This window comes from Pan paniscus, chromosome 22, assembly GCF_029289425.2.
Source record: "Pan paniscus chromosome 22, NHGRI_mPanPan1-v2.0_pri, whole genome shotgun sequence".
Classification (NCBI taxonomy): domain Eukaryota; kingdom Metazoa; phylum Chordata; class Mammalia; order Primates; family Hominidae; genus Pan; species Pan paniscus.
Window position 1 is genome coordinate 28,854,429 of NC_073271.2, and position 25,161 is coordinate 28,879,589.

The 25,161-nt window shown below is 37.4% G+C and overlaps 1 protein-coding gene across 2 annotated transcripts in view; it reads right to left on the minus strand.

Moving 5' to 3' along the window:
- Nucleotides 1–25,161, minus strand: part of PAXBP1 (PAX3 and PAX7 binding protein 1) — a 37,828-nt gene that overhangs the window by 9,317 nt on the left and 3,350 nt on the right. For both annotated transcript variants that reach the window (XM_024926999.4, XM_034948279.3), the window contains exons 3-15: nucleotides 21,028–21,204; nucleotides 18,765–18,986; nucleotides 17,776–17,879; nucleotides 16,526–16,743; nucleotides 15,828–16,017; nucleotides 11,968–12,091; nucleotides 7,902–8,001; nucleotides 7,700–7,815; nucleotides 5,294–5,493; nucleotides 2,350–2,494; nucleotides 1,571–1,692; nucleotides 454–530; nucleotides 24–90 (exon numbers count right to left, since the gene is read on the minus strand). In XM_024926999.4, the coding sequence (XP_024782767.2) occupies nucleotides 24–90; nucleotides 454–530; nucleotides 1,571–1,692; nucleotides 2,350–2,494; nucleotides 5,294–5,493; nucleotides 7,700–7,815; nucleotides 7,902–8,001; nucleotides 11,968–12,091; nucleotides 15,828–16,017; nucleotides 16,526–16,743; nucleotides 17,776–17,879; nucleotides 18,765–18,986; nucleotides 21,028–21,204 (1,862 nt within the window). The remainder of the gene's footprint in view (nucleotides 1–23; nucleotides 91–453; nucleotides 531–1,570; nucleotides 1,693–2,349; nucleotides 2,495–5,293; nucleotides 5,494–7,699; nucleotides 7,816–7,901; nucleotides 8,002–11,967; nucleotides 12,092–15,827; nucleotides 16,018–16,525; nucleotides 16,744–17,775; nucleotides 17,880–18,764; nucleotides 18,987–21,027; nucleotides 21,205–25,161) is intronic.

A 25,161-nucleotide genomic window follows, 5' to 3' on the forward strand; every position in this document is an offset into this window, starting at 1 on the left:
TTAGATAGTCTATGGACACGTACCTTAACTGAAGACCAAAACTGTCGTTGAAAAAACAAGTAAGGCCCAGAATTTTTATTTTCTAAGACACTAAGTAAAAAAAAGAGAAACATATCATGATCAGATATTTTATATGTAGGTGCCATATGATTCCTGGACAAAAGATTTTTCTACAAAACAGGTAAACAAAATAATTTTTTAATTTTTCAAATAATTGCATTCTGGAAGATAGTATGTTAAAAAGGCAATGGAAATTTATTCTGAGACACTCAGGGAGAACGTAAGAGTATTGTTTTATTCTGCTTAAGGGAACAATCTCGCCACTAATCTAGTCTCTCTGTAATACACTACATGGGCGAAGTTTGTATTTCAAGCTAGTTTTTCAGAATTTTATAAGCCTTCTCTGAAAGACAATGGAGAATATTATCTTTAATGTTCTTCAGAGTTACTTACTTTTTGGGATATAAGGGCATAAATACATCATCATCTAAAGTTCTTCTCATTCTCAATAAAAGTGCCTTTAGGTATACCTAAAAAGTTAAAAGTAGATCACACATTTTAATAAGGACTATGACAAGAAAAATAAGCCATATTCCAAATCATGTAACTGAATATTGAACTGAGTGAACTAGTTTCTCAAATTTTTAATTTTCCTCATTGAAGACCTTAAAGTAATTAATACTTAATAATCTATTAGTTCATTCCTCAACAACTGCCAAGCAATAAAGCTTTAGAAATCTTTCAATCCCTTAGTCTACATAAAGATTTAAGACCAGACACATAATCTAGTTCTCAAAGTGAAAATTCAACAATGACAAAGAGCACCCACCTTCTCTACATTTAAACAGCTTCTATGAATGGCCCCTGAAGAGCATTAACTTTAAGTTTGGCAACTAGTTATAAAACAGTATCTAGTTGTTTTATATGCTGTTTAAATGGTTTGGGTGCCCAATCTTTTGGCTTCCCTGGGCCATACTGGAAGAAATGTCTTGGGCCACACATAAAATACAATGACACTAACGACAGCTGATGAGCTAAAAAAAAAAAAAAAAAGAAAAAAAAAAAAAGGAGGGGGGCGGGGCCTGTGCATAAATTTCATGTATTAAGACAGTTTACAAATCTGTGTTGGGCCGCATTCAAAGCCGTCCTGGGCCACATGTCCATGGGCCACGGGTTGGACAAGCTTAAATTATCAATTGTTAACATTTTGGTTTCTCATTTTCCCCCAGAAAATACAGTCTTTAAAAGAACATTTGATTAGTTGGATTGGGACTGAGGTGTGGTGGTGAGAAATCATAATGAAAGGCTATTTAAAATGATGACATCTTCCTTCCATATTGATTTTTTTAAACTGAAAACTAACATCTCTCTGCGGGACTAGGTATAAAAAAAAGAAAAAAAAAACCTAACATCTCAAATTTTGTGTATTTCAGGCTTCAATGGCCCTGATGGCCCAAGTGGGAGAACCAGATTTCTGATTGGTTTAGGATAACCACTCATTCTCTCAATGCTTGCTCATATTCAATAGAAAGAGGGGAAAAAAAAAAGGCTTCAAAAGATACTAAATTACCTGTGTATTTTTATTTTCTGCATTCACTACTGAAGGATATCCATTGATTAATTTTAGTGTAATTCCCACCATTCTTGAAGTCTGTGTTGTAGAAAAAGGGTCCCACATATTTTCAGCTATCACTATTAAGAAAAAAAGAGGATTGAGACACAGAAGCCAATTGTACCTTTAATTTTTTGTCAAGCAGACCTCTATTAATGCCAATCCTAATTTATTTTTCCTCTTTTTCTACAATATAAGCTTTAGTCTTTGTCCTATTAACTGTGGGAATTTGGAGGGATAGGGATGTGGAGAGAGGATAGATTATTCTTATTTCTGGTACTCAGGGAAAATAAAGATTAGGAAAAAAGAGGATTTCTGTAGAAATGTTGTCTTGGCATCAAGAATTTCAAACTAACATTTCTAGTGTTTAAAATAGATTCCTGTATCAATGATTCCTAATCTTTTTTGAGGAACTTATGAAAGCATTTTAATTGCTCCCCACATAAATGCATATCCTCCTCCCTCAAACTCTGTATAATTTTGCTTCAGTCAGTCTTTGAATTTCTAAACCTCACCTATGAAGCAATTACTGCACTCAACTACAGGCCCACCCTAAAGTGGTCTTCAAGTCCCAGGATAAGAACCCCTCTGCACTCTAGCCATCTCTGGGCCAGGTGGTAACTATTATTTCTCATGTAATTTCTATAAGGAAACATGCTCTGAATTATAAACTCATAAAAATAGATTTGAGAAAGCCAGTGTGTCTGAATGCTCAATTCAGAGAACAGGAGATTTACCTGTTAGTTTAGGAAGAATCACCTTTTCCACAATGGTAGGTAGTAGGGCAACATCTACATCATCTTTTTCTTGCTCTCGTTCTTCACAACCATAAAACAGCAAAGATTCAAACCACAGCATGTTCTCAAAGTCACGACATTTTGCCTAAAAGACATTTAAAAGGTTACCCAAATACTAAAATAGTGGCTATTTCTGCTTCCAGCTATGATAAGAGAAACAAGAACTGGATTTAACCTTTGGTTGCAAACAACTAAAAACTGGACAGCTGGAGATATCATGCTACCAGACTTCAAACTATAAGGCCAAGTAACCAAAACAGCATGGTACTGATACAAAAACAGACACATAGACCAATGGAACAGAATAGAGAACTCAGCAATAAGACCGCACACCTACAACCATCTGATCTCCGACAAACCTGACACGAACAAGCAATGGGGAAAAGATTCCCTGTTTAATAAATGGTGTTGGGAGAACTGGCTAGCCATATACAGAAAATTGAAACTGGGCTCCTTCCTTACACCATATACAAAAGTTAAGTCAAGATGGATTAAAGACTTAAATGTAAACCCCAAAACTATAAAAATCCTAGAAGAAAATCTAGGCAATACCATTCAAGACATCGGCATGGGCAAAGATTTCACGACAAAAACACCAAAAGCAACTGCAACAAAAGCAAAAATTGACAAATGGTATCTAATTCAACTAAAGAGCTTCTATGCAGCAAAAGAAACTATTATCAGAGTGAACAGACAACCTACAGAATGGGAGAAAATTCTTGCAATCTATCCATCTGACAAAGGTCTGATATCCAGAGTCTACAGGAAACTTTTTAAGAAAAAAACAACCCCATTAAAAGTGGGCAAAGGACATGAACAGATACTTCTCAAAAGAAGACATTCATGTAGCCAACAAACATGAAAAAAAGCTCAACATCACCGATGATTGGAGAAATGCAAATCAAAACCACAATGAGATACCATCCCATGCCAATCAGAATGGGAATTATTTAAAAGTCCAGAAACAAAAGATGCTGGTAAGGTTTCAGAGAAAAAGGAACACTTTTACACTATTGGTGGGAGTGTAAATTAGTTCAACCATTGTGGAAGACAGTGTGCCAATTCCTCAAAGATCTAGAAGCAGAAATACCATTTGACCCAGCAATCCCATTACTGAGTATATACCTACAGAAATATAAATCATTCTATTATAAAGCTACATGCATATGTATGTTCACTGCAGCACTATTCACAATAGCAAAGACATGGAATCAACCCAAATGCCCATCAATTATAGACTGGATAAAGAAAATGTTATACATATACACCATGGAATACTATGCAGCCATAAAAAGGAACGAGGTCATGTCCTTTGCAGGGACATGGATGGAGCTAGAAGTCATTATCCTCAGCAAACTAATGCAGGAACAGAAACCCAAGCACCACATGTTCTCGCAAGTGGGAGCTGAACAATGAGAATATATGGACACGTACTGGGGAAAAACACACACTGAGGCCTGTTGGGGCGTGGGGGTGGGGACTTGGGGGAGGGAGAGCCTCAACAGCTACTGGATGCTAGGCTTCCTACCAAGGTGATGGGTTGATCTGTGCTGTAAACCACCATGGCACATGTTTACCTATGTAACAAATCTGCACATGTACCCTGGAACTTAAAAGCTAAAGAAAATAAAAAAGAACTGGACAAAATACAATGGACCATAGGCAGCACAAGACTATGACCCTTGAAAGAAAGGAATCAAATGAGGTGAGATGCTAGTTCAGGACAGCAGAGCAGTTTTGCTGAGTGGAGGAGACAGAGGGTGGAGCTCAGGAAGGCTGACACAGCTGGAAACTGTGGGGCAGAGGAGTGGGGGACACAGAAAAATAACTCCAAAATACAGTCTTGGGCCTTTGCTATCTACCAAGACACTCATGCACACAGCAAAACTTCAGAAGGTCTGGCCAAGAGCACACAGGAAATAGGAGCTGTGAGCTGAATGCTTCTCAGAGCTCACATTTTTTTCAGTTGTGTTTCCATGGCATCAACCTCAGCTCCCTTTTCCTTATAGTTCACAAATTCAACCTAGCCAATCTCAACCATGTCTACAGCTTCACCCATGTTGGTAACTTCTAAAACCACATTGTAAACATCACCACTAGACCTCCAGAGTCAATTCTAGCCCCCTCCCTTATATGACAGACCAATAGGTCCTCTTGATTCCACCTCCTTACCTTTTTTTTTTTTCTTGTGACAGGTCTTATTCTATCACCCAGGCTGCAGTGCAGTGGCACAATCATAGCTCATAGCTCATTACAGCCTTGATCTCCCGGGCTCAAGCAATCCTGCCTCAGCCCCCGAAGTAGCTAGGAATATGAGCACATGCCACCACAGCTAATTTTTTTTTTTTTTAAAGTAGAGACAAGGTCTTGCTATGTTGCCCAGGCTGGTCTTGAACTCCTGAGCTCAAACAATCCTCCCGCCTTGGCCTCCCAAACTGTTGGGATTACAAGCATGAGCCACCATGCCTGGCCTATCAATTTTTCTCACCATGACAACTGACTTGGGTCATGTCCTCATTTCACACCTGCCTCATTGTGCTTTCCCATCTGGTTCTGAGTTCCTCTAGGATCAAACGACCAAGTTCTTACTATTCATGTTCATATCCCAGTGTTACTGCATATAATTTTAGCTGGCTGAAAAAAGGATTATATGTAAACTGAAAAAACAACAACAACAACAAAAAAAACGCATAGCTCTGCTGGGAAGACATGAAACTTAAAAGGAAAGATCATAAGATTATAACCAGATACAATCTATCAATTATAGCCTATGCCCTATCACCCCTGCAAAATATTTTGCTTAAGCTTACATCTCTAGCTTTGAGATTAAAATTACCCAGATATCAAATTATAACACTTTCTAATAGTGACAGAAGCCACTCACCTCAAGAGGAGTCCAAGTGAGGAGCTGAAGTCGTATGAGGGGGTTGAATAATTTTGGCAAACAAAGGCCAATGTAAGCATCTTTGTAGGATGTGTAGTATTTTGAACGCCATGCTTCAAACTGTGATTTAATACAGTCAATTGAATAGAAACTTTCAAGGACATCTTCAAAAACTTTGCCGGATTCTTTTGAAATTCGATCTAAAAACAACAAAACCCCACAGAGAACCATACATTAGTATGAAGTAGGATATTTTCAGTGTTTTCTTTGTAGCTTCAGTATCAGAAGATACGCTCATTAACAAAGGGCCAATTGTTAGTCACAATTTAGAAGAAAAAAATAAATTGAAGTTTCAATTTGTCTATTATGTAAACTAAAGTGCAGCCAGTCCTTGTTTTGCAGTTCCAGTATATACAATTTTTCTACCAGTTTGGCTAAATAAAACCTGTTCCCAAACAAGACGGTTCAAATTTCAGTTACTATGGTATATTAGCCATAAGTAATTGTGCCACTAGCTTTTTAGTTCACAAATCACTGCACAGATTAACAGCTGTGCATCATAATCAGTCACTAATCACATTGCTTCATTCAAACTCTGTTGGTGATTATAATAACTGACATAGCCAACTATCAGCTGAATGGATGCTAGGAACTTTAAGTGAAAAGTTATTTGCGAATAAGATTTTTTTTTTTTTTTTGAGACAGATTCTCACTCTGTCACCCAGGCTGGAGTGAAGTGGTGTGATCTCAGCTCACTGCAACCTCTGCCTCCCAGGTTCAAGTGATTCTCCTGCCTCAGCCTCCTGAGTAGCTGGGATTACAGGTATGCGCCACCATGCCCAACTAATTTTTGTATTTTTAGTAGAGATGGAGTTTCATCATGTGAGCCAGGCTGGTCTCGAATTCCTGACTTCAAGTGGTCTGCCTGCCTCGGCCTCCCAAAGTGCTGGGATTACAAGTGTGAGCCACTGTGCCCAACCAAGAATAAGATACTCTTATGATGTCCCAGATTACTTGGGAAAAGGAAATATTTACAATGGAGAGATAAAGTTCTGAGAACCTTTACTGCAAGATCTTAACATTGCTAATAGTGGGGACAGTCTAACATTTGTCATGTGCTTTTAAGCAGTATGAAACAGCATCCTGTATAAATTATTCTTGGGGAAGAAAAAAAAAAGTTTAACTTAAATCTAATTAAGCCTTCAGACCTAAATTCCAGTTTACAAGAAATGGATCAAAGAACAAGTTAAACAATGCTATGAGGAAACATACAGACCAGTCTAGAATATAGGACAGTCTATAAGAGAAGTGGCCTGGTCTCTTAAAAAATTTAGTGTCTTAAACGAACAATAGGGGTGGGTGTGTGAATGTGTACTTAGGGTTACTCATTTATTCCAGATTTAAAAATGTCATAACCAAATGCAGAGCATGAACCTTAGGTGGATCCTGGTTTCAAAAACCACAAAATAACCCATAAAAATAGTTCCTAAAAAGGGTTTTTCCAGGATGCCATTGAGAAAAATTATATATGGACATGATATTAAGAAATTTGTTTTCTTATTGTGCTAAAAAAAGAAATACTTAATCAGAATAGGCATCTAAAAAAAGAAAAAAGATAATAATACTGTGATTATACAGAAAAATATACTCATTTAGAGGAAACACACTCTGAAATTTTGGGGAGTGAAGAGCCATGAGGTCTGTAAGTTACTTTCAAATGGTTCAGCAAACATACACATCTCCTTGTATAAAGAGCCAGGCAAACTTGGTGAAATCATAAGCATTGTTATCTGAGTGATAGGTATGTGGATGATCACTGTGCTAGTCTTTCAAATTTTGTTTAGAAATGTTCACTGTAAAAAAAGTAAGAGAAAGAAGCTTCTCCAACTAAGTTCCAAATGGTGTGCAATTGATATAATTCCAAACAATTATAGCCAATGGTGGGAAATGAAGACTTTTATTTGGGATCCTTCTGAAAATGCCTGGCATATAATAGTACTAACCATTCCTCTAAGGTGAGATTACTTATGACTCCCCAAATCAAGAGTTTCCTTCAGGGCTGAGTGCTCTACTGCCAAGCTTTACCTTTCCAGACCAGACAGGCTGCAATGAGAGCTGCCCTCAAGGACCTGACACATTTCCAGCCACTTAAAATTCTACCACTAGGAAGAGTAACAACATTTATTATGCAAATACTAAGTACACCCTATGAGAAGGTGTTAGCCCTATTTTTGAGAATTCATCATGATATTCACTAATAAAAAGGCATGCAAATTTCTGCAATTAAAAAAGAAGTGTCTGGTTCTAATGCAGAGACCATGAAGATTCAAATCATTTCATGGTAAAAACTATACCCAAGTAGAAACTAAACTGATGATGAGTCTTATTTCCAAATAAATGTCTAACCTTTTTCCAGATTGAAATTAGTAATATCTGTAGAAGTTTCTTCATCATCACTGGAAAGGCCTTCAAGGTGATCTGCCATCTTACCGGTTTGTTCTCTGGCTTGTCTACGACGAGTCCTAAATAATAAACATCAAGTTCCCAAACTAGATAACAGAGACTCCTCCCTTCCCAAACAAGCCAGAGCAAGGGTTTTGAGAATTACCTCCTGGCCTCCCGCTCTGCAATGCGACGTTTTGCATGCTCTTGATACAGTGCCCGATCGCGTCCAAAGGAATCAAGATTTGGTGCCATCAGAGCTTTGTCTGCAAAACAACAACGGTTAAAATTAAAAGCCATCTTTCAACAATCTTGAGGAAAGAGTTTGCACAGAATAAGCCATTACGACAGACTGCTTGCTAATCTCAACGGCAAGATTCTGCAATAACTGGTAAACCAGGTAGGTTTTTGGTTTAGAACAAATTTCATTATTATTCTGCGTTCCCATTTTAAAAAGCAGAAAAATTAAAGAAGTGATTTCTTTTTAAGAGTTCAACAACCCTACAAATATGTAATTGGCTTACTCACTATTTTTATGTCTAAGTAACAGGACAGCTATCAGGAATAGCTATCATGATGACCAAATAAATTAGAACTCTAAATTACCTGTGCAAAGGAAAAAATAATATATTACATTTTTAAGGAGGAAGAACTTAAGCATCACATTGAATGACAGCAGGAAAACATAGGAAGACATAAGAAAACAGCTTTGTTGCAAGAGTTTAATAAATTTATTGTAATTTTGCTTTGTAGAAATTTGTTTTCTATCACTATTTTTAGAACAAGGCATCTGAAAACCGCATCTGAGCAGGACCAACTTCTGCCTTCTCAAATGCTAATCTTTCTCTTTCACAGCATAGTTTTATTTTATTTTTTTGGTCTTCCTATTTTCCATTTCTCAAAAAACGTTCTAGGGTAATTTCCTAGCTTTAGCTTCCAATCCTATTTAAATTTATATTTCAGTTATCATATTTTTAGTTTTCAAGAGATAGTTCTTGTTCTTACAATATTCCTCTTCTACAGCATTCTATATACTGCTGTTGAGTAGGATACCTTCTATTATCTCCCTGGGGCTCCCAACTGTTTGAAAGTATCCTGTTTACAGAAAACTTGCATACTTGTACCAGCACTGTCTGTTTCCTCAGTCCCTTTGGTTCTGCTGCTCAGGTTGGTCCTTATGATCATCGTTAACTGCCTGTTCATATAGAAGAGCAAGACTGGAAGCTGTGTGTGTGGGCAGGAGCTGTCTAACAGAGGTGTCTCCGTCGGATCACTAGGTACTGAGCCAGTTCTTTTGTTAGGGATCCCCAGATTTCAGTGTTTCAGGGTCTTTATTTTGGACCTATTCTCTTTAATCAAAAAAGACTCCCCTAATCTCTTGCCTAGGTAGAAGAAGGGGTGGGGGAAACATCTGTCCACTATACTTCCCTCATTTCTATGTTTTAGTTCCATACTATGAAGATATGACAGTAAGGGGAGGCAAACAACCCAAACGACTGGGTGAGAGGGGAGGGAGGTGAGCACATGCAAGATGAAAGACATCCAAGTTAAGACTTGCATATTTTTTTACTTATCAACTGATATTTACTGATATCAACAGAGATGTGTCACCAAAATCAGCAACAGGAAAAACAAAACCAAAATTTAGCTCTTACTTCAGAATATCCTAATTATCAGACCTTACTATCTATCTATCTATTTATTTATTGAGACGGAGTCTTGCTCTTGTCGCCCAGAATGGAATGCAACAGCACAATCTCAGTTCACTGCAACCTCCGCCGCCCAGGTTCAAGCGATTCTCCTGCCTCAGCCTCCTCCTGAGTAGCTGGGATTACAGGCACCCGCCACCAGCTAATTTTTGTATTTTTAGAGACGGGGTTTTGCCATGTTGGCCAGGCTGGTCTCAAACTCCGCCTCGGCCTCTCAAAGTGCTGGGATTACAGGCGAGAGCCACCGTGCCTGGCCAGACCCTACTATTTTTAAAAGTTGACTTTTTTTTTTACTGAGTTTTTCATTCATATTTCAAAATAGCTCTGAAATTAGGAAGGAGGTATGTTCCTGAGTGCATCAATTACAATGAAAAATTACTAAACCAGAAAGATGTCCCAGCCCTAGATGTGAGTTCACTACACACCCCAGATGAATTAGCTAAAATATCCCAAACTATAAAAATAATTCCAGACTCAAGAGTTTTCCTTCAAGAAATATTGTTAAAAATATCATCATACGGCTGGGCACGGTGGCTCACGAGGTCAGGAGTTCGAGACCAGCCTGACCAACATGGTGAAACCCCGTCTCTACTAAAAAAAATACAAAAATCAGCCAGGCGTAGCTGAGGCAGGAGAATTGCTTGAACCCGGGAGGCGGAGGTGGCAGTGAGCCGAAATTGCACCATTGCACTCCAGCCTGGGCAACAAAGCGAGACTCTGTCTCAAAAAAAAAAAAAAAAAATCATTATACTTAAAACATCACTGCATGTATAGGTTTTGTAAAATGTACACTGGAGGAGACAGGTGAGTCTAACATGACTCAAGTGATAGCCTCCTCCATTTCTGTAAGAATTATACACAGTAATTGCAGATAAGTGCTTATAAATCTAAACAGAAGAATTTCAGACTATTCTTTACTTCTTTAAAAAACAGATCAGAAAATGAATTGATTCTCCAGCATCCCATGTAATTTTCCTCAAATCTTTGGCAATTAATGTATACTCCCTCTAGGACTGTATTTTTCACTTTCCCAGTATCTTTTAATTTCTTTCCAACTTTCAATCAAATTAATATAAATAATTCAACTCTTCTTTCAAATCCCCTCTAAGTAAATAGCTCCATATTCTCAAGAACAAATTACAGATGGGAAAAGGTATTTGATGAAATGTACAGCTCACACAAACCATCTAACTTAAAAGAAAATTACCTCCCTTTGTAGTATAATGGTTACCTGTAATCTGCCCCAGAAATCTGGTTCTGTCTGGATCAAAAGTGATCTGGGAGGGATGCATGAGTCATGTAGGTGGCTAATGTCAATAATCCAATTTAAAATTCAGTGGCAAAAACAGAAGGTCATAGCCATTTATAGGGCTCATAGCTGAGACTACCTCAGCTATGAGGGCCGTATTACCATCTGTTTATGCTTCTCCAAAACCCATCTGACATATAGGAGGATGCTTTTTCAGGGATCCTATGTCTCTCTGACTTAGAGACCATGTATAGCAAAGCATTGCTTTCTGAAAGAATAACATTAGAGCTCTTTGCATTTGATCACCTGGAGAGATTGTTTAACATGCAAATTTCTGGATGCTGAAGACCTAGTAAGAATCACTGGGGATAGAACCAGAAAATCTGTATGTTAAATGAGTATCAGGTAATTGTGATGCATACTTCCATTTGAGAAATGCTGACAAAGGGAACAAAGAAATGACAAAAGAAACCACAAGGAATTCACACTAGGAAAATTCCTATTAGCGCACTCAAGAATATGGAGGGTAACGGAAAAAAAGGAACTAAACGGTTTAAAACATCCAGTTAAAGGACCTCCGCTGAACTATTTAACAAGAGGTTTCCAATTCTGGTTTTCCATAACACATGTCATAATGATGGAAGTACAAATTCAATTTCTATCCATTTGTATACAAAATTTCAAGAACTGTAAGCACCAACTGACTTACTAAAAAACACAGTACATAAAGCAAACTAGAGAAACATTTAAAAAGAAATTACAAAAAGTTTGCTTTATCCAAAGGATGAAGCTCAAAACTCTCCTATCTTGGAGTTGTGTCATTTGTGAAGTTATAGCTTCCCTCCCCCTACCCACAACATGTCCCAGTCCCTAAACTCAAACTCTTTCACTGTGATCAACAAAAGCATTTATTTGTATTGGTGTTTTGAATGAAAATGGGGGAAAAAACCAATTAGGGCCAAACAGATAATGGTTTTAACATAAAATACTGATAATGTCTTTTCTATACTCTAAAGAAGAATGAAAAAATATGCCCAAAGAATAAGAAGACTGACAGAATCTTAGCACGTTTTTGAGCTCCTTTGTGAAGCTCTATTTTCTTAAACACAATTCAAGTACATGCTGTTACCATTTTTAGATCTACCTGACACAACAGCAAGGAAATTGTTTCTTTAAAAAAAAAAAAAAGCTCCAAGATCTCTAATTTTCAATTAGGCTGCACTAAGTAAACAAGGTTGTTTAATGAATAATAAAAACCTTCAAGATGGACTGACTTGAATGGCTTGAAAACTCCGAAGATTCATCTTTAATATCATCTTGTCGTCTTTGGACAAGGCGGGAAGCTCGCTGTTTGTACAGCTGATGTATTGCTGATTCAAGTTCATTAATCAGTGGCACCTGTAAAAATACAACACACTCCGTAACACCAAACTCCTCAGCTGCTTATTTATTTGAGGGTTCCATACTATTTCCGGATTTCTGAAAAAGTACCCACTCTATGGACAGAATAATCATGAATCCCCAACAGCACACAAGTAGCAAATTCTGTTTTACGTTTGGGAAACGACACTTCTTCTTTTAATCCATGCATAGAGCTATAATGTCCAGTGCCTAGTTATTGGAGCAAACGTTAGTTAAGAAATGTAACACTTCAGTATTCATAGAACAAGTAAAGAAATGTCAACAATTTTAGAGCTTTTCCTTTAGAGAATATTTAAGTACTTAGAAGTCTTTTTAATATCTATTTTTAATTTTCCAGCAGCATTATCTGCATTGCGATTTTTGTAGCTCAAAGTAAAACATTATCACTGTGCGGTACCAAAAAAGTGCAATGGCTCTATAAGTAGGTAAGAACAAGAGTCTGCTAATTCTCCAATTTTGGACATTTCAGTTGCTCTGCCACTCATATGTACCAAGTACGTTACAGTAATCTGTTTACTATTTTGTAGCTTTATTATAGATTTTTTAATGTAAACAAAATAATTACTAGGGCGAATAAAATTTCCAGCTATCACTAACCTCTCTGAAATCAATATATCTCAAATTTAAAAAGTTGTTCTCTTCCTGTCAAATGTTTAAATTCTTCCATATTTTATAAAAATTTCTTTACATGAATTGTGAGCTTACAAAGTCAATAACTTTTTCCAGGTTAATATCCCTAAAGCATTTACTTGATTCATATAGAATACAAAAGAACATGAGAGCTAACTTAAAACAGAAAACTTTCTTTTTATAAATACCTTATGTTATAATCAAATGCTATGAAACTTTCACATAACACTAATGACCACTACACATACCTGAGGAAACCAGAAATTCTAGTTTCCTGATGGTTAGTGCAAATGGAAAACACATTATTTAGAGTTTGGGAACACTGGCACCAAGTGTTATAGCAGCTTCCTGAACTGAACAGACTGCAAATGGAAAATAAAAAAAGGCAGGTGGAATACAAAGCTGTCTGTAATAAAGGCAATTTTATATACTTGCATGATTCCATTGCAAAAGTAGCAAATGTTCACAGAAAGGTCAAACTAATGGAGTTATTTTGTTCTTTAATATGCCACACCATGGGCAACAATGTCCCCAAATCTGCAATGATTATCCTTGATAGCTGAGTCCAGAGACTCTATCATTAAAATTTATTATAATCTGATTTTTTTTTTTTTAGCAATTACTGCCACAACATTGCCATTTACACTTCCCCACGACCTCATTTTTTTTTTTTTAAACCACGAAGTACTAAAGATAAATGAGCCTAAGAGGCATTCTTTTATCTTTTAGTCCTAGAGACTGTTAAGCTTCCTGTACTGTAGGAACTACCCATCTAAGCTGGCATCATACAGAATATAATTTTGCAACATATAGTTAAGATTCTGACAATGTAGTTTTTCTCTTTAGGTTAACTGGAATGCCTTTTACCGGAGGTCCAGAGAAAAACTCTACTGAGAATAAAAGCCCTAAACAGACTGTCAGCTCTCATTCAAGTTTCTTAACAATATTGATTTATCTCAAGAGTCTGCACCGTGACAATTTCTTTATCCTCTCTAAACTCAAAACTCTCACCAATTATTACTATTTTAGGGCCAAAGTTAAGGCAAAGAACCCAAGAAAGATAATTACAGGGAAACAAAAACAATGGCAAGTTAAAATGATTTACAAATATTTAAAACTTGTTTAAAAACCACCTAAACTTTCATAAGCAAAGAGGAAAAAAAAAGGGATCTTTATCTTTTTACGGTTAACTCTGAAATATTATTATAGTATAATTATTCAAAGTATCCAATTATTTCTAAGTATCTCCAATATAACAATTTATATTATCAACTCGGCAGTACTTTTTTTTTTCTTTATTTTTAAGATTATCTTCTAAAGATCTAAGCTGAGCAGTACTCTTAATAAAATGAAATACACATGAAAATGTTAGAATGAAATATAATACTCATCTTTAAATGAAGCTATGTCTACCTCTCTTTTAATTAAAACGTAGTCACTGTATAAGGTTTAAGATTTGCTCCAAAAAATCTAAGTGACTCTGTATAACCACATTAGCATAATCTGAAGTAAACTTCTCTAGGAACAAGGTAATCGAGATGAAATACACTAATAATTCAACAATTAAAAACTATAAACTAGGTTGTCCTACTTTTGGTATGATCTAGCTGATCATATTACTGTCAAATTTTTTAGAGTTATGTTTGCAATTATGAATGTCTTAATTTACTCAAGAAAGTTCCGAAGCAAGCGCCAAGATACTTCAAGAAGCAGCTCTCCAGGGACAAACTCATAAAGCATAGTTTAAGAAAAAGATCCTTTCTCTTGTCACAAAGGTTATGAGACCAGCTCCCACCATGCCCACTGGGCTCAGAAGAGTTTTGCCAGTAGGAAGGACATGACTGTCAACTCTTGACACTTAGGTTCCACTTCCAATCTTGACTCCAGCTCCCGGCACAGAGGAATACAGACAAGCCTATACTTCTTCCCCACCCTAAGCAACTGATACACCACAAGTGGTATCATAACTCAGACTGCAGCTGCTTCTCCAGAAACCAGGTGATAAAGACAAAACATGAGAAACCCTACAGAGAGGACATGGTGAATGTTATCTCATCCTGAATCTGGCCACAGACTGACTGGAACCATTAAGACCCATCAGGAAGAAAGACCCATCAGGAAGACATAGTCTGGCAATGATCTTTTCCCAGCCATTGGTTTTAGGGTATTCAAGTAATCAACAAAGATAACAAAAGTTGAAATACGTATTTAACCACACTATATGCTTATAGATTCTAAGCTAATCTACATAGCCAATAACAAAGGGAAATGTGCCTTCCAATCCAAAGTTCAGACAGGATATTTAAGGATCACAGTTTTAATTTTTTTTTTTTTAAAAGATAAGGCTGCAAAGTCCACAAATGCTTATAAACCAGTGCCTCAACCAATACTTTTATCTTAAAGAAAAAAAATCAATTAGGAGGTCATTTGAGAAATTAGCTGTTTGCACCTAATTTTAAATGTAAACAATAAATGGTATAAGAATGCCAAACATTTTGTCAACTGACTATCCTATTGAAAAAAACAAACTTGGGAGAAATGAAACCTTAGAAAAAATGATATCCAATGAAATGGTTTCTGAAAGAAATCAAGCATAGGCTTACTTAGATAAAAACTATTAGCAACAACGGTAATCATCCAGGGTAAAAAAAAAAAAAAACAAAAAAAACTAATAAAAATTTGCAACTTTATATGCATATTTAGAATTGCTTGTAGAAACAGTTTAAAAATAAGTTTAAACCTGAACCAGAAAAGAAAATTTTATCAGATGAGTCCCTTATATTCTAAGAATTCAGCATAGGCCAATAATAATCTACCACCATATTGAAATAAGACTTTCCAAAGTCTTATTTAAATGTGCTTTAAGATATTATCTTTATTTCTGTTTTCAACAAAGGTATTATATTGCCCTTAAGAGATAATGCCACTAATGAAGTGAAGAAAAATGAAGCATGACTTTTCATCACTTCTAATGTTGAGTTCAGTGGGTACTTTCTGAGAATTATAGAATGTTCTACACAAGGCCATCTAGACCTCCCTAATTTTGCCTTATTCAAAGAGATTAGTATTTTTGCATTCTTACCTTTTCACTGAAACACTCAAGCAAGTCTTGGACATACCCTCGCATTTCTTGCAAAAATTTATACCGTTCACCAATACCCCCAGAAGACCCTTCTAATCTTTCAATAGCCCTGGTAGAGTCCACTCGGCTTTGCAGATGTTTCTCATGCTGCTGTCGATTTGTTTTGTGCAATTCTTTCATGGAGTCCAACCTTAGGAACACAAAAGGATAAATATAACACATTTACATCCAAAGGTCTATGCTGTCAGGACTCTTGCAATATTAAAATATGCATTTAGCTCCACTATTAGAACATAAAAATATTTGGAATGGCATCTTTTCCTCTGTACTGCTTTTTTTCTCAAAAAACAAAAAAATGGCAGTTTACAGATTTCGCAGTTTTGTGGGCTAACCAAAATCTCACTGTTTTGCTTTTCCCCCCATAGCGTGACTACACTTTTTCAGAGTCCAAGAGGTACAAACTCAGAAATGTCTTCAACAAGATCATGGAGTGGCATTTTTTATAATTTTTCGAGGCTTCCACAGAAGTAATCCAAGAAGGTAGCAGAACAAAGTATGAAGTCATCTTCTGTTTAGCTTTTGAAGCTGGGCCAGTGAATCTTCTTTGCTGATATTCTGCATCTGCTACCCCAGACTACATGTTGCCTGAGGGAACAGAAAGCTAGCGGACAGGTCTTTAAGAAGTTGATCTGCCCTACCTGTCTTTAAGCTGTTTCTTTACCAAATCAATAGTAACGGGAGTCATCTCATTACTGGGAGTTTTGAAAGGGACTGTATTATCTGTTTTTTGAGATTTGGCATCTGATGATCCATAGGCCGTATAACTATAAGGAATGCCATAGGTTGAGCCGTAAGGCATTGTCTGGTAAGTGTTCTGGTAGTACATATTCACTTCTGCGGGTTGACTGGCTTGAACCTAGAAAAGAAATGGGATATAGATGAAATCTGGTAGTTAAAACTTTGAAAATAATAATATGCCTTTAGGGTTAAAAAATCAACAGCAAAAATTATACCTATTTGCCAAATATTATGTAATAATTGCAGAATTCTTCAAAATTAGATAAAAGCAGGATTGAATGAATGTCCTATCTCTTGGTGGAATCACTAAATTTATTTCTAATAATTTTCAGAAAAACGGAGTTCAGAGTTGGAAGGAACATCAAAAATCATTTAAGGCCACCTTTGATCAATGAAAGAGGATAAATGCCTTGCCCATGGTCACAGAATCAATGGGCAACCAGAGATTAGAATCTAAGACTCCTGACATTCAGTCCAAGACTTTCTCTACTGTGCCATTTTCTTAACTTCACCCAAATGTATGCGAATTCTGCCTCAAAACACTATTAACAAAATAGGTTTACGTTTATGCAATTTTTCTCACTGTATTACTTACTTTTATAAAACAAATTGTTATAACTGGGAAGATCTTTTTCATCGATCTCAAGTTTTTGTATTATTGAGAAATCCATCTTCTTCAAAATAATTCTTAAAGTCCAAAAAAATAAGCTACACGCACAAAAACATTCCATTTAAAGCAATGGTTCTCAAACTTTAGTGTGCATCAGAATCACCTGGAGGGCTTGTTCAACAAAGATTGCTGGCCCCACCACCCCAAGCTTCTGACTCTGTAGGTCTCTGGGGGCTGATAATTTGGTAATTTGCGTTTCTAATGAGCTACCAGGTAATGCTGATGCTAACTGAAGGACCACTTTGAGAAAAACTCATCTAAGAAATTGGAAATTCCTCCATCATTCTGACTGCAAAAAGCCGAACATACTGCAGTTTCTTCTAAAAGCCTACGTGTCTGTGTGTGTGTGTGTGTGTCTCCTCATGGGATTTTGTTACTTGAAATGAACGACAAAGATTCAATACGGAATTTTTTACTTTAACAAAATAAAAAAGGCTTTTTAATCTACTTTTAATTTTTAGTTTAATTCTTTTGTCTTACCTGAGGGATATTAATTCCTTTCCTTATCTGCTCCTGTTCCCATCGGCTGAGCTCTTCATCCTGTTCTCCAGTTACTAAAGCATCATCATCACTCCCCTCAATTCCTACAGCCATGAGCAACAAAGAAAAGTAAGTAACACCCAAAGAGCAAAGAGGTAAAAGATGCTGTCCTGACATTTCACAAGAACTGAGCAAAACTATTAACTCAATCTTACTAAAATGGCTAATATGATCTCCTCTCTCATTTGGTAGTCCTGACTTTGCCTGTTTTAAACACAGTATTCCTTGAAGCTAAAGGCAGTATTAATGTAATAGTTAAAATCTTGGATGTGTTTCTTAATCTCTGTAAACTTGACATCAACAAAGGGAACAAAATCTAATGCCTCCTAGGAATATAGAACTATATGAATTTACGCATGTAAATTGCTAAGCACAATACCAGCTGCACAATAAATGTTCAATGAACATGAGTTATCACAATATTAGTTTTTAAAAATTCCAATAAAACACTTGTACCCAAGAATAGTCCTCTAACATAAAATATAATAAGTCTAAATACTTTTTACTTGACTATAATATCAAATCACACTTAATAGCATTACAGGCCAGGCATGGTGGCTCATGCCTGTAATCTCAGCACTTTGGGAGGCTGAGGCATGGTGGCTCATGCCTGTAATCCCAGCACTTCGGGAGGCCAAGGCAGGAGGATCTCTTGAAGCCAAGAGTTAAGACACCAGACACAGTGAGACCCCATAACTACAAAAAAATTAAAAATAAAAAAATTAGCCAGGTGTGGTGACGCACACCTGTAGTCCCAGCTACTCGAGAGGCTGAGACAGGGGTGACTGTTTGAGTCCACGAGTCAAGACACTGCAGTGAGCTATGATTGTACCACTGCACTCTGGCCTAAGTGATGGAATGACACCCTGCCTTAAAACAAACAAAAAAAGGCAATGCAATAGGCTTACTATTCAATTAAATCAAGTTACCTATTTCCTCAGCAATTTTTTGTCTTTGTGACTTTTCTTTCACAGAAAAAACTATCCGGCGTTTCTCATCATCATCTTCATCATCACTGGCATCATTCTCATCTTCTCTAACAAGGCGGCCTTTACCAGGCTCATTATCATGAGGAGTGAAATCTCCCAATTCTCGGGCCATTTGGCGCTTTTTCCTTGCAGCATGTATAAAAGCTGCATCTGGAATTTCTCCTAGAAACAAATGGTAAGAATATGGCAGTATGAGAGATGCAAAGTGTCTATTTTCTTGAAAATATGAAGGGTAAAATAATCCAAGATAGCCTCATCACAGTGATGTTTCAGCTGCTGGCACCTCCTTCCCATACTATGTCTGCAATCCAAAAGATTGTTAATTGAGTTTAAATGGAATATAAAAGTCACTGAGGAAACTAAAAAGAACATATAATGGTAATATATATGGGAAAGAGTGGGACGGGGTAAAAAGGAAAAACCCACCAAAGCAGTTTTATTTTAACTATAATTTTTTTTTTCATTTTTAACAAATAGAAGTGGCCGGGCACAGTGGCTCACACCTGTAATCCCAGCACTTTGGGAGGCTGAGACAGGTGGATCACCTGAGGTCAGGAGTTCAAGACCAGCCTGGCCAACATGGTGAAACCCCATCTCTACAAAAAATTAGCCAGGTGTGGTGGCGGGCACCTGTAATCCCAGCTATTTGGGAGGCTAAGGCAGGAGAATCGCTTGAACCCAGGAGGCAGAGGTTGCAGTGAGCCGAGACTGCACCACTGCACTCCAGCCTGGGCAACAAGAGCACAACTCCGTCTCAAAAAAAAAAAAAAAAAAAAGTAATGAAACTGTATTATGATGCTGGAAAACAGATAAAAATAATATAATCTCATGACCCTGAAAAGGCACTATATGATGTATAGTACATTTCTCTTGCAGATAGTTTTTAGTTTACCTGTAATCATACTAAATATTTAATTTTGTACCTATTTCTCGTATCATAAGTTTTATTCCATGTTATTGTTCTCCATAAACATAATTTTTAATGGTTTAACATTTTCTGCATAGATAAGGCATAATCTACCGCACACATGAACTGACCTTTTGAGTATAACAAAAATTAATGCCTCCCTACTTGCCTAATTGTTATTTTAACAGTTACATAATATCCTATCAAGTAAATGTACTGTAATTTTCTAAGAAACCTTTCCCCTCCTGCTAGACATTTTTTCCTAAATGTTGCTCATTGCAAATGTTCCAATAAAAACATGGTTTCCTTGGGATAAATTTCTAGATATGAAATTACTGGGTCAAGAGTAAGAACATTTTAAAATCTATTGATTCATATTGCCAAAGAGCTTCCCATAAGGACTGTACCAATCAGACTGCCACTAGTGATGTATGTATAGAATTTACTACAACTTTCTCAGCCCAGAGTAGCATATTTTTAAATTGTATAAACATTAACAGGAGTTAAATGGTACTGCTTCATAATTTAAATCTGGCTACTAAGCACTTATTTATTCAAAGGCTGATTAGCCAGTGGATAGACCTGCAAACTATTTTTTGCAGAAAAGTAAAAAGGAGTGTGGACATAAAACTAACAGAAATTAGGCCGGGTGCAGTGGCTCACGCCTGTAATCCCAGCACTTTGGGAGGCCGAGGCAGGCGGATCACCTGAGTTTGGGAGTTCAAGACCAGCCCGGCCAACATGGAGAAACCCCATCTCTACTAAAAATACAAAAATCAGCTGGGTATGGTGGTGCACGCCTGTTAGTCCCAGCTACTCAGGAGGCTGAGGCAGGAGAATTGCTTGAACCTGGGAGGCGGTGGGTGCAGTGAGCTGAGATCGTGCCATTGCACTCCAGCCTGGGCAACAAAAGGGAAACTCCGCCTCAAAAAGCAAAAAAAAAAAAAAAAACAAAAAAAACCTAACAGAAACTAGTTTTGCTTTTAGCAGCAGTTCAGAAGAAAGTTAAGTTAGTCTTAATCTGAAATACATTAAAAAGGACTACAGGACCATTTTTCCATTTACTTGAAGACTTATTTGCAAAATACAATTACCTGTCTGTGAATACACTTGGAAAAGTTGGGAAACTTCTGGTTCTCCTATTTTTTATATTTGCAAATGGAAAAACTCCCTCTTCAAACAGCAATGTCATAATAAGAAACACCACTTAGCTAATTCCTTCTTAATAATCATCTTTAAAGATGGCCCATTCTTGAGGGTTTAGTTTAGTTCTGAGAAATACTTTTGAGTACACACCTGGACGAAGAACATTCAATGAAGATAAAGCATTTGAAAAAGCTCCACCAGTCTTTGGCTTTTCTTCCTCTTTTTCACTTTCCATATCCATTTCATCTTCACCATGTTCACTGATGATAACTCCATCTTCTTGATTTGTATCCTTAACATGTCCTGTTTTGTCCAAAGGTTGTTCACCTAAATTTTTGAAGAATTAAAATATATGTAAAATAAAATTCATAAATTAAGAAAGTTTATTCCAATGGTATTGACATCATTAAAATTTTTTTTAATTAAAAAAAGGGGAACTTTTCATTCAATTATGGGCTCAATCCAGTAAAGCTTGAATTAATTATTTGTTAAAAACTCATAACTCTTGAGTGTGTGAGTATGAAACAGCATAACAGACAGGATTAGGTAAAAATAATACAGAGAATATAATAAAGGATGCATTTGAGGCCCCGCTCCATTCCACCTTCAGTTAATTTTATCAAAATGTCAATAATTTATCAAAATTAACTGTTTTTTCTGCTAAACTCCCACAAGGAACTGCTTGTACCTCTTTCAAGCATTACTTCATTTTATGTTAGTATTTCATTAAACCCTAAGCCCATGCGAGGCAACTCTGTTACGAACAAAGCACATTTACAGTCCAGCTAAGTCTCTTAGTAATGGACACTTACATGGAATACCTTCTTAGCTCAAAACCACTCGTCACCTATCACCTAAAGAGATGAGATCCCAGCAGTCACATTTACACTGTGCAAGCCTGACCCCACTACCATGACTCAATGTTTAAGAGTGGACTTCTGACTGAAGCAGAGATAACCAGATTCTCTTCCTGGGAATCTGGAATCAGGACTGAAACTAAAGGCTACATGAATATGTAAACTAGGAAGGGAGCTGAGGAATGGCCACATTGTGCCATCTGGACAGAGAACAGAGCCTCCTAATTCTCAGTTCTAATCCACTCCTGAGGCCCATTTCAAGATTGCTTTCCTGCCATTGTCATCCAGGAGGCACCACTACATCTTAATGATAAACTGTCCTGGTTTACATTACTTATAATTAAATAATCCTAATACAGCCTCTGTCCCAGGCAAAAATCGAAGTGCTTCACCTTGAAGCACTGAACCTGGTAATGCTCCCAACAGGCACAAGGAATATACTGAAAGAGTAAAGCAAAAGTTTATTCTCAATATGAAAGATATTTTTCTGTCATTTCCTTAGAATGTTCCTGTCCCCAAAACTGCTTCAAACTTCTTCCTTCTTCTCAAACCATACTGTACTCCCTTAAGTAACAGTCCCAGAGATAATATCCCTCCCCTCTTTTTAACTTTACCAAGAAGATTTTAGGTAACCTCTTTTAGGCTCTTTCATTTTTTTTCCTTTTTTTTTCATTTACCATTTTCTCATTACCCAGACTTCCCTCTGAAATGGATTATGAAGCTATAAGATTTTAAAACTCACTTTATCACATTATTAGATGGAGTAAAAACTACCTATTTCCTTTTGCTCTAAACCCATGCTAGGCCAGGCATGGTGGCTCACGCCTGTAATCCCAGCACTCTGGGAGGCCAAGGCGGGTGGATCACCTGAGATCAGGAGTTCAAGACCAGCCAGGCCAACATGGTAAGACCCTGTCTCTACTAAATATACAAAAATTAGCTGGGCTTGGTGGCGCACACCTGTAGTCCCAGCTACTCAGGAGGCTGAGGCAGGAGAATCGCTTGAACCCAGGAGGCAGAGGCTGCAGTGAGGTGAAATCGCCCCACTGCACTCCAGCCTGAGCAACAGAACGAGATTCCACCTCAAAAACAAAACAAAACAAATTTACCCATGCTAAACCAATGGCTTTTAATGGACTAAAAACAAAAGCACAAAAGGTCTACTACATCAGATATGCTCAGATAATGAATGATTCCTACAAATTTTAAGATTCAATGTTTCATTAAATTCACAAGTATTTGCTTATGATTGAGCAAACACAAGACGAAAGCATGGTGATATGTGAATGTCAGTGGTCACATGTTACCCTTCCAGACATCTCTATACAGATGTTAAATAACCTTTTTCAAGGCTCCACTCATGCCTTCAATTTCATTGACTACTACTTCAGGAAACCTGCTCACAATTATTACCCACTTCAACTTAAACCTGGTCAGGCTCTCCCTCTCCTCTTCTACAAAGAGGGACAGGCTTCTCTTCATCAAAAGAGCTTTCCCACTTGACTCCATTGGTCCCTCTAGTTATTGCCTAGTCTCTCTCTGCCAAACTTCCCAAGGAAGCAGTGTGGACCTGCTGCCCTCTACTTCCTCTCCAACTTTTGTGCCTTGACCCTACAAACAGCCTTTGATTTCACCCAACCTAACCCAATGGCTGCAGCCACGGCTAATTCATATATGACAGCATCATCAAGCAATTTAGCAAAAGACGTTCCTTCTTCCAAACATCTCTGAGGGCACTGGGTCTGGCTGGTGGGCCACTCCCATCCATCCTGTCAGAAGCCCTCAAGAGAAACGCTGGGCAATCTTGCCAATAGCCCCTCCTTGGTCCTCACTTTTCCTGACTTTTCTTGTACTAGTTCACACAAGCGACCATCATCTTCCTGAAACATTTTTCTCTTTTCCTCTTTGGCCTTTCTGATTCTTTTATCTTTGGTAAATCCCTTCCTCTACATGTAGGCTTACTAGAGTAGAAGTCTTTGGTCTTCGGGAATTTTTCCTTTATATACGGCTCCCTCATCAATTCCATTCACCTTTAATTATCACCGCAATAAGCACCACCCCCAAATCTACATCTCTAAGTATTCACTGACTACTTCTACTCAAATTCAAATTAAAAAGAGAACTCATTATTTTAAGAATATCAGAAAAATGGGGTTCTCAAGTCAATACCGTGGTTATTTTGAAGTTAATTGTCTCTGCCTACTATAGAGGGTTGAAGGTAGGAAGAGTTCTGGATTGCCAATAAATGACAGACCTTCATTTCAGTGTTATCAATGACAACCTACAATACAATCAGACTCCGCCTTCAGAGAGGACATTAATTGGAGTTATCTAGTGAGTGGAGTATCAGAATTCAATGAGGATAGAAGGAAGGAAGAGGTCAGAGATGGCTTCATCAACTTCACACTTGTTTCAATTTCTAAACCCAACAATAAATGGCAACTAATATGGTTTGACTATGTCTCCATTCAAATGTCAACTTGAATTTTATCTCCCAGAATTCCTACGTGTTGAGGAAAGGACCCAGGAGGAGGTAACTAAATCATGGGGGCTGGTCTTTCCCGTGCCATTCTCATGACAGTGAATAAGTCTCACGAGATCTGATGGGTTTATCAGGGGTTTCCGCTTTTGCTTCCTCCTCATTTTCTCTTGCTGCCGCCACGTAAAAAGTGCCTTTCACCTCCTGCCATGATTCTGAGGCCTCCGCAGCCACGTGGAACTGTAAGTCCAATTAAACCTCTTTTTCTTCCCAGTCTTGGGTATGTCTTTATCAGCAGCATGAAAACAGACTTAAGACAACAACCATGACAACAGGCCTTTCTCAGTTGTCACTTATCCTGACCTTTCTTTTACTCTCATCATATATAGTTGGTCTCAAGAATTCTGAGGAAAATAAGGCAGTTTCCTAGACTCCAAAATAACCAGTTCTCCTAAAAACATTCCTCCTTCCACTTGCCTTCTCTATTCCTATATATAATTATTCATAACCAAGACACCCTATGGTTTGAGTGTCCTCTCCAAAACTCATGTTGAAATTTAATTGCCATTGTAACGTTATCAACAGGTGGGGCCCTTAAATGGCAGTTACAACATGAGAAGGTGAATGCCATTATCCCAGGAGTTGGCTCCTGATAAAAGGATGAGTTTGGCAGAATATTCTCTCTCTGTCTTGGAGACTCACCTGCCCTTCTACCATGTTATGACAACATAAAGGCCCTTAGTAGATGCCTGTGCCATGCTCTTGGCCCTCCCAGCCTCCAGAACTGTCAACCAAATAAACTTCTATTGTTTATAAATTACCTAGTCTGTAGTATTGTTACAGGAGCAGAAAATGGATTAAGACACTCCAGGACAAAAGCTCAAATTTGACTCTTTCTTTTAAATCCAATATGGCAAAGTGTACATTAAGCCTATCAATTCTTCCCTT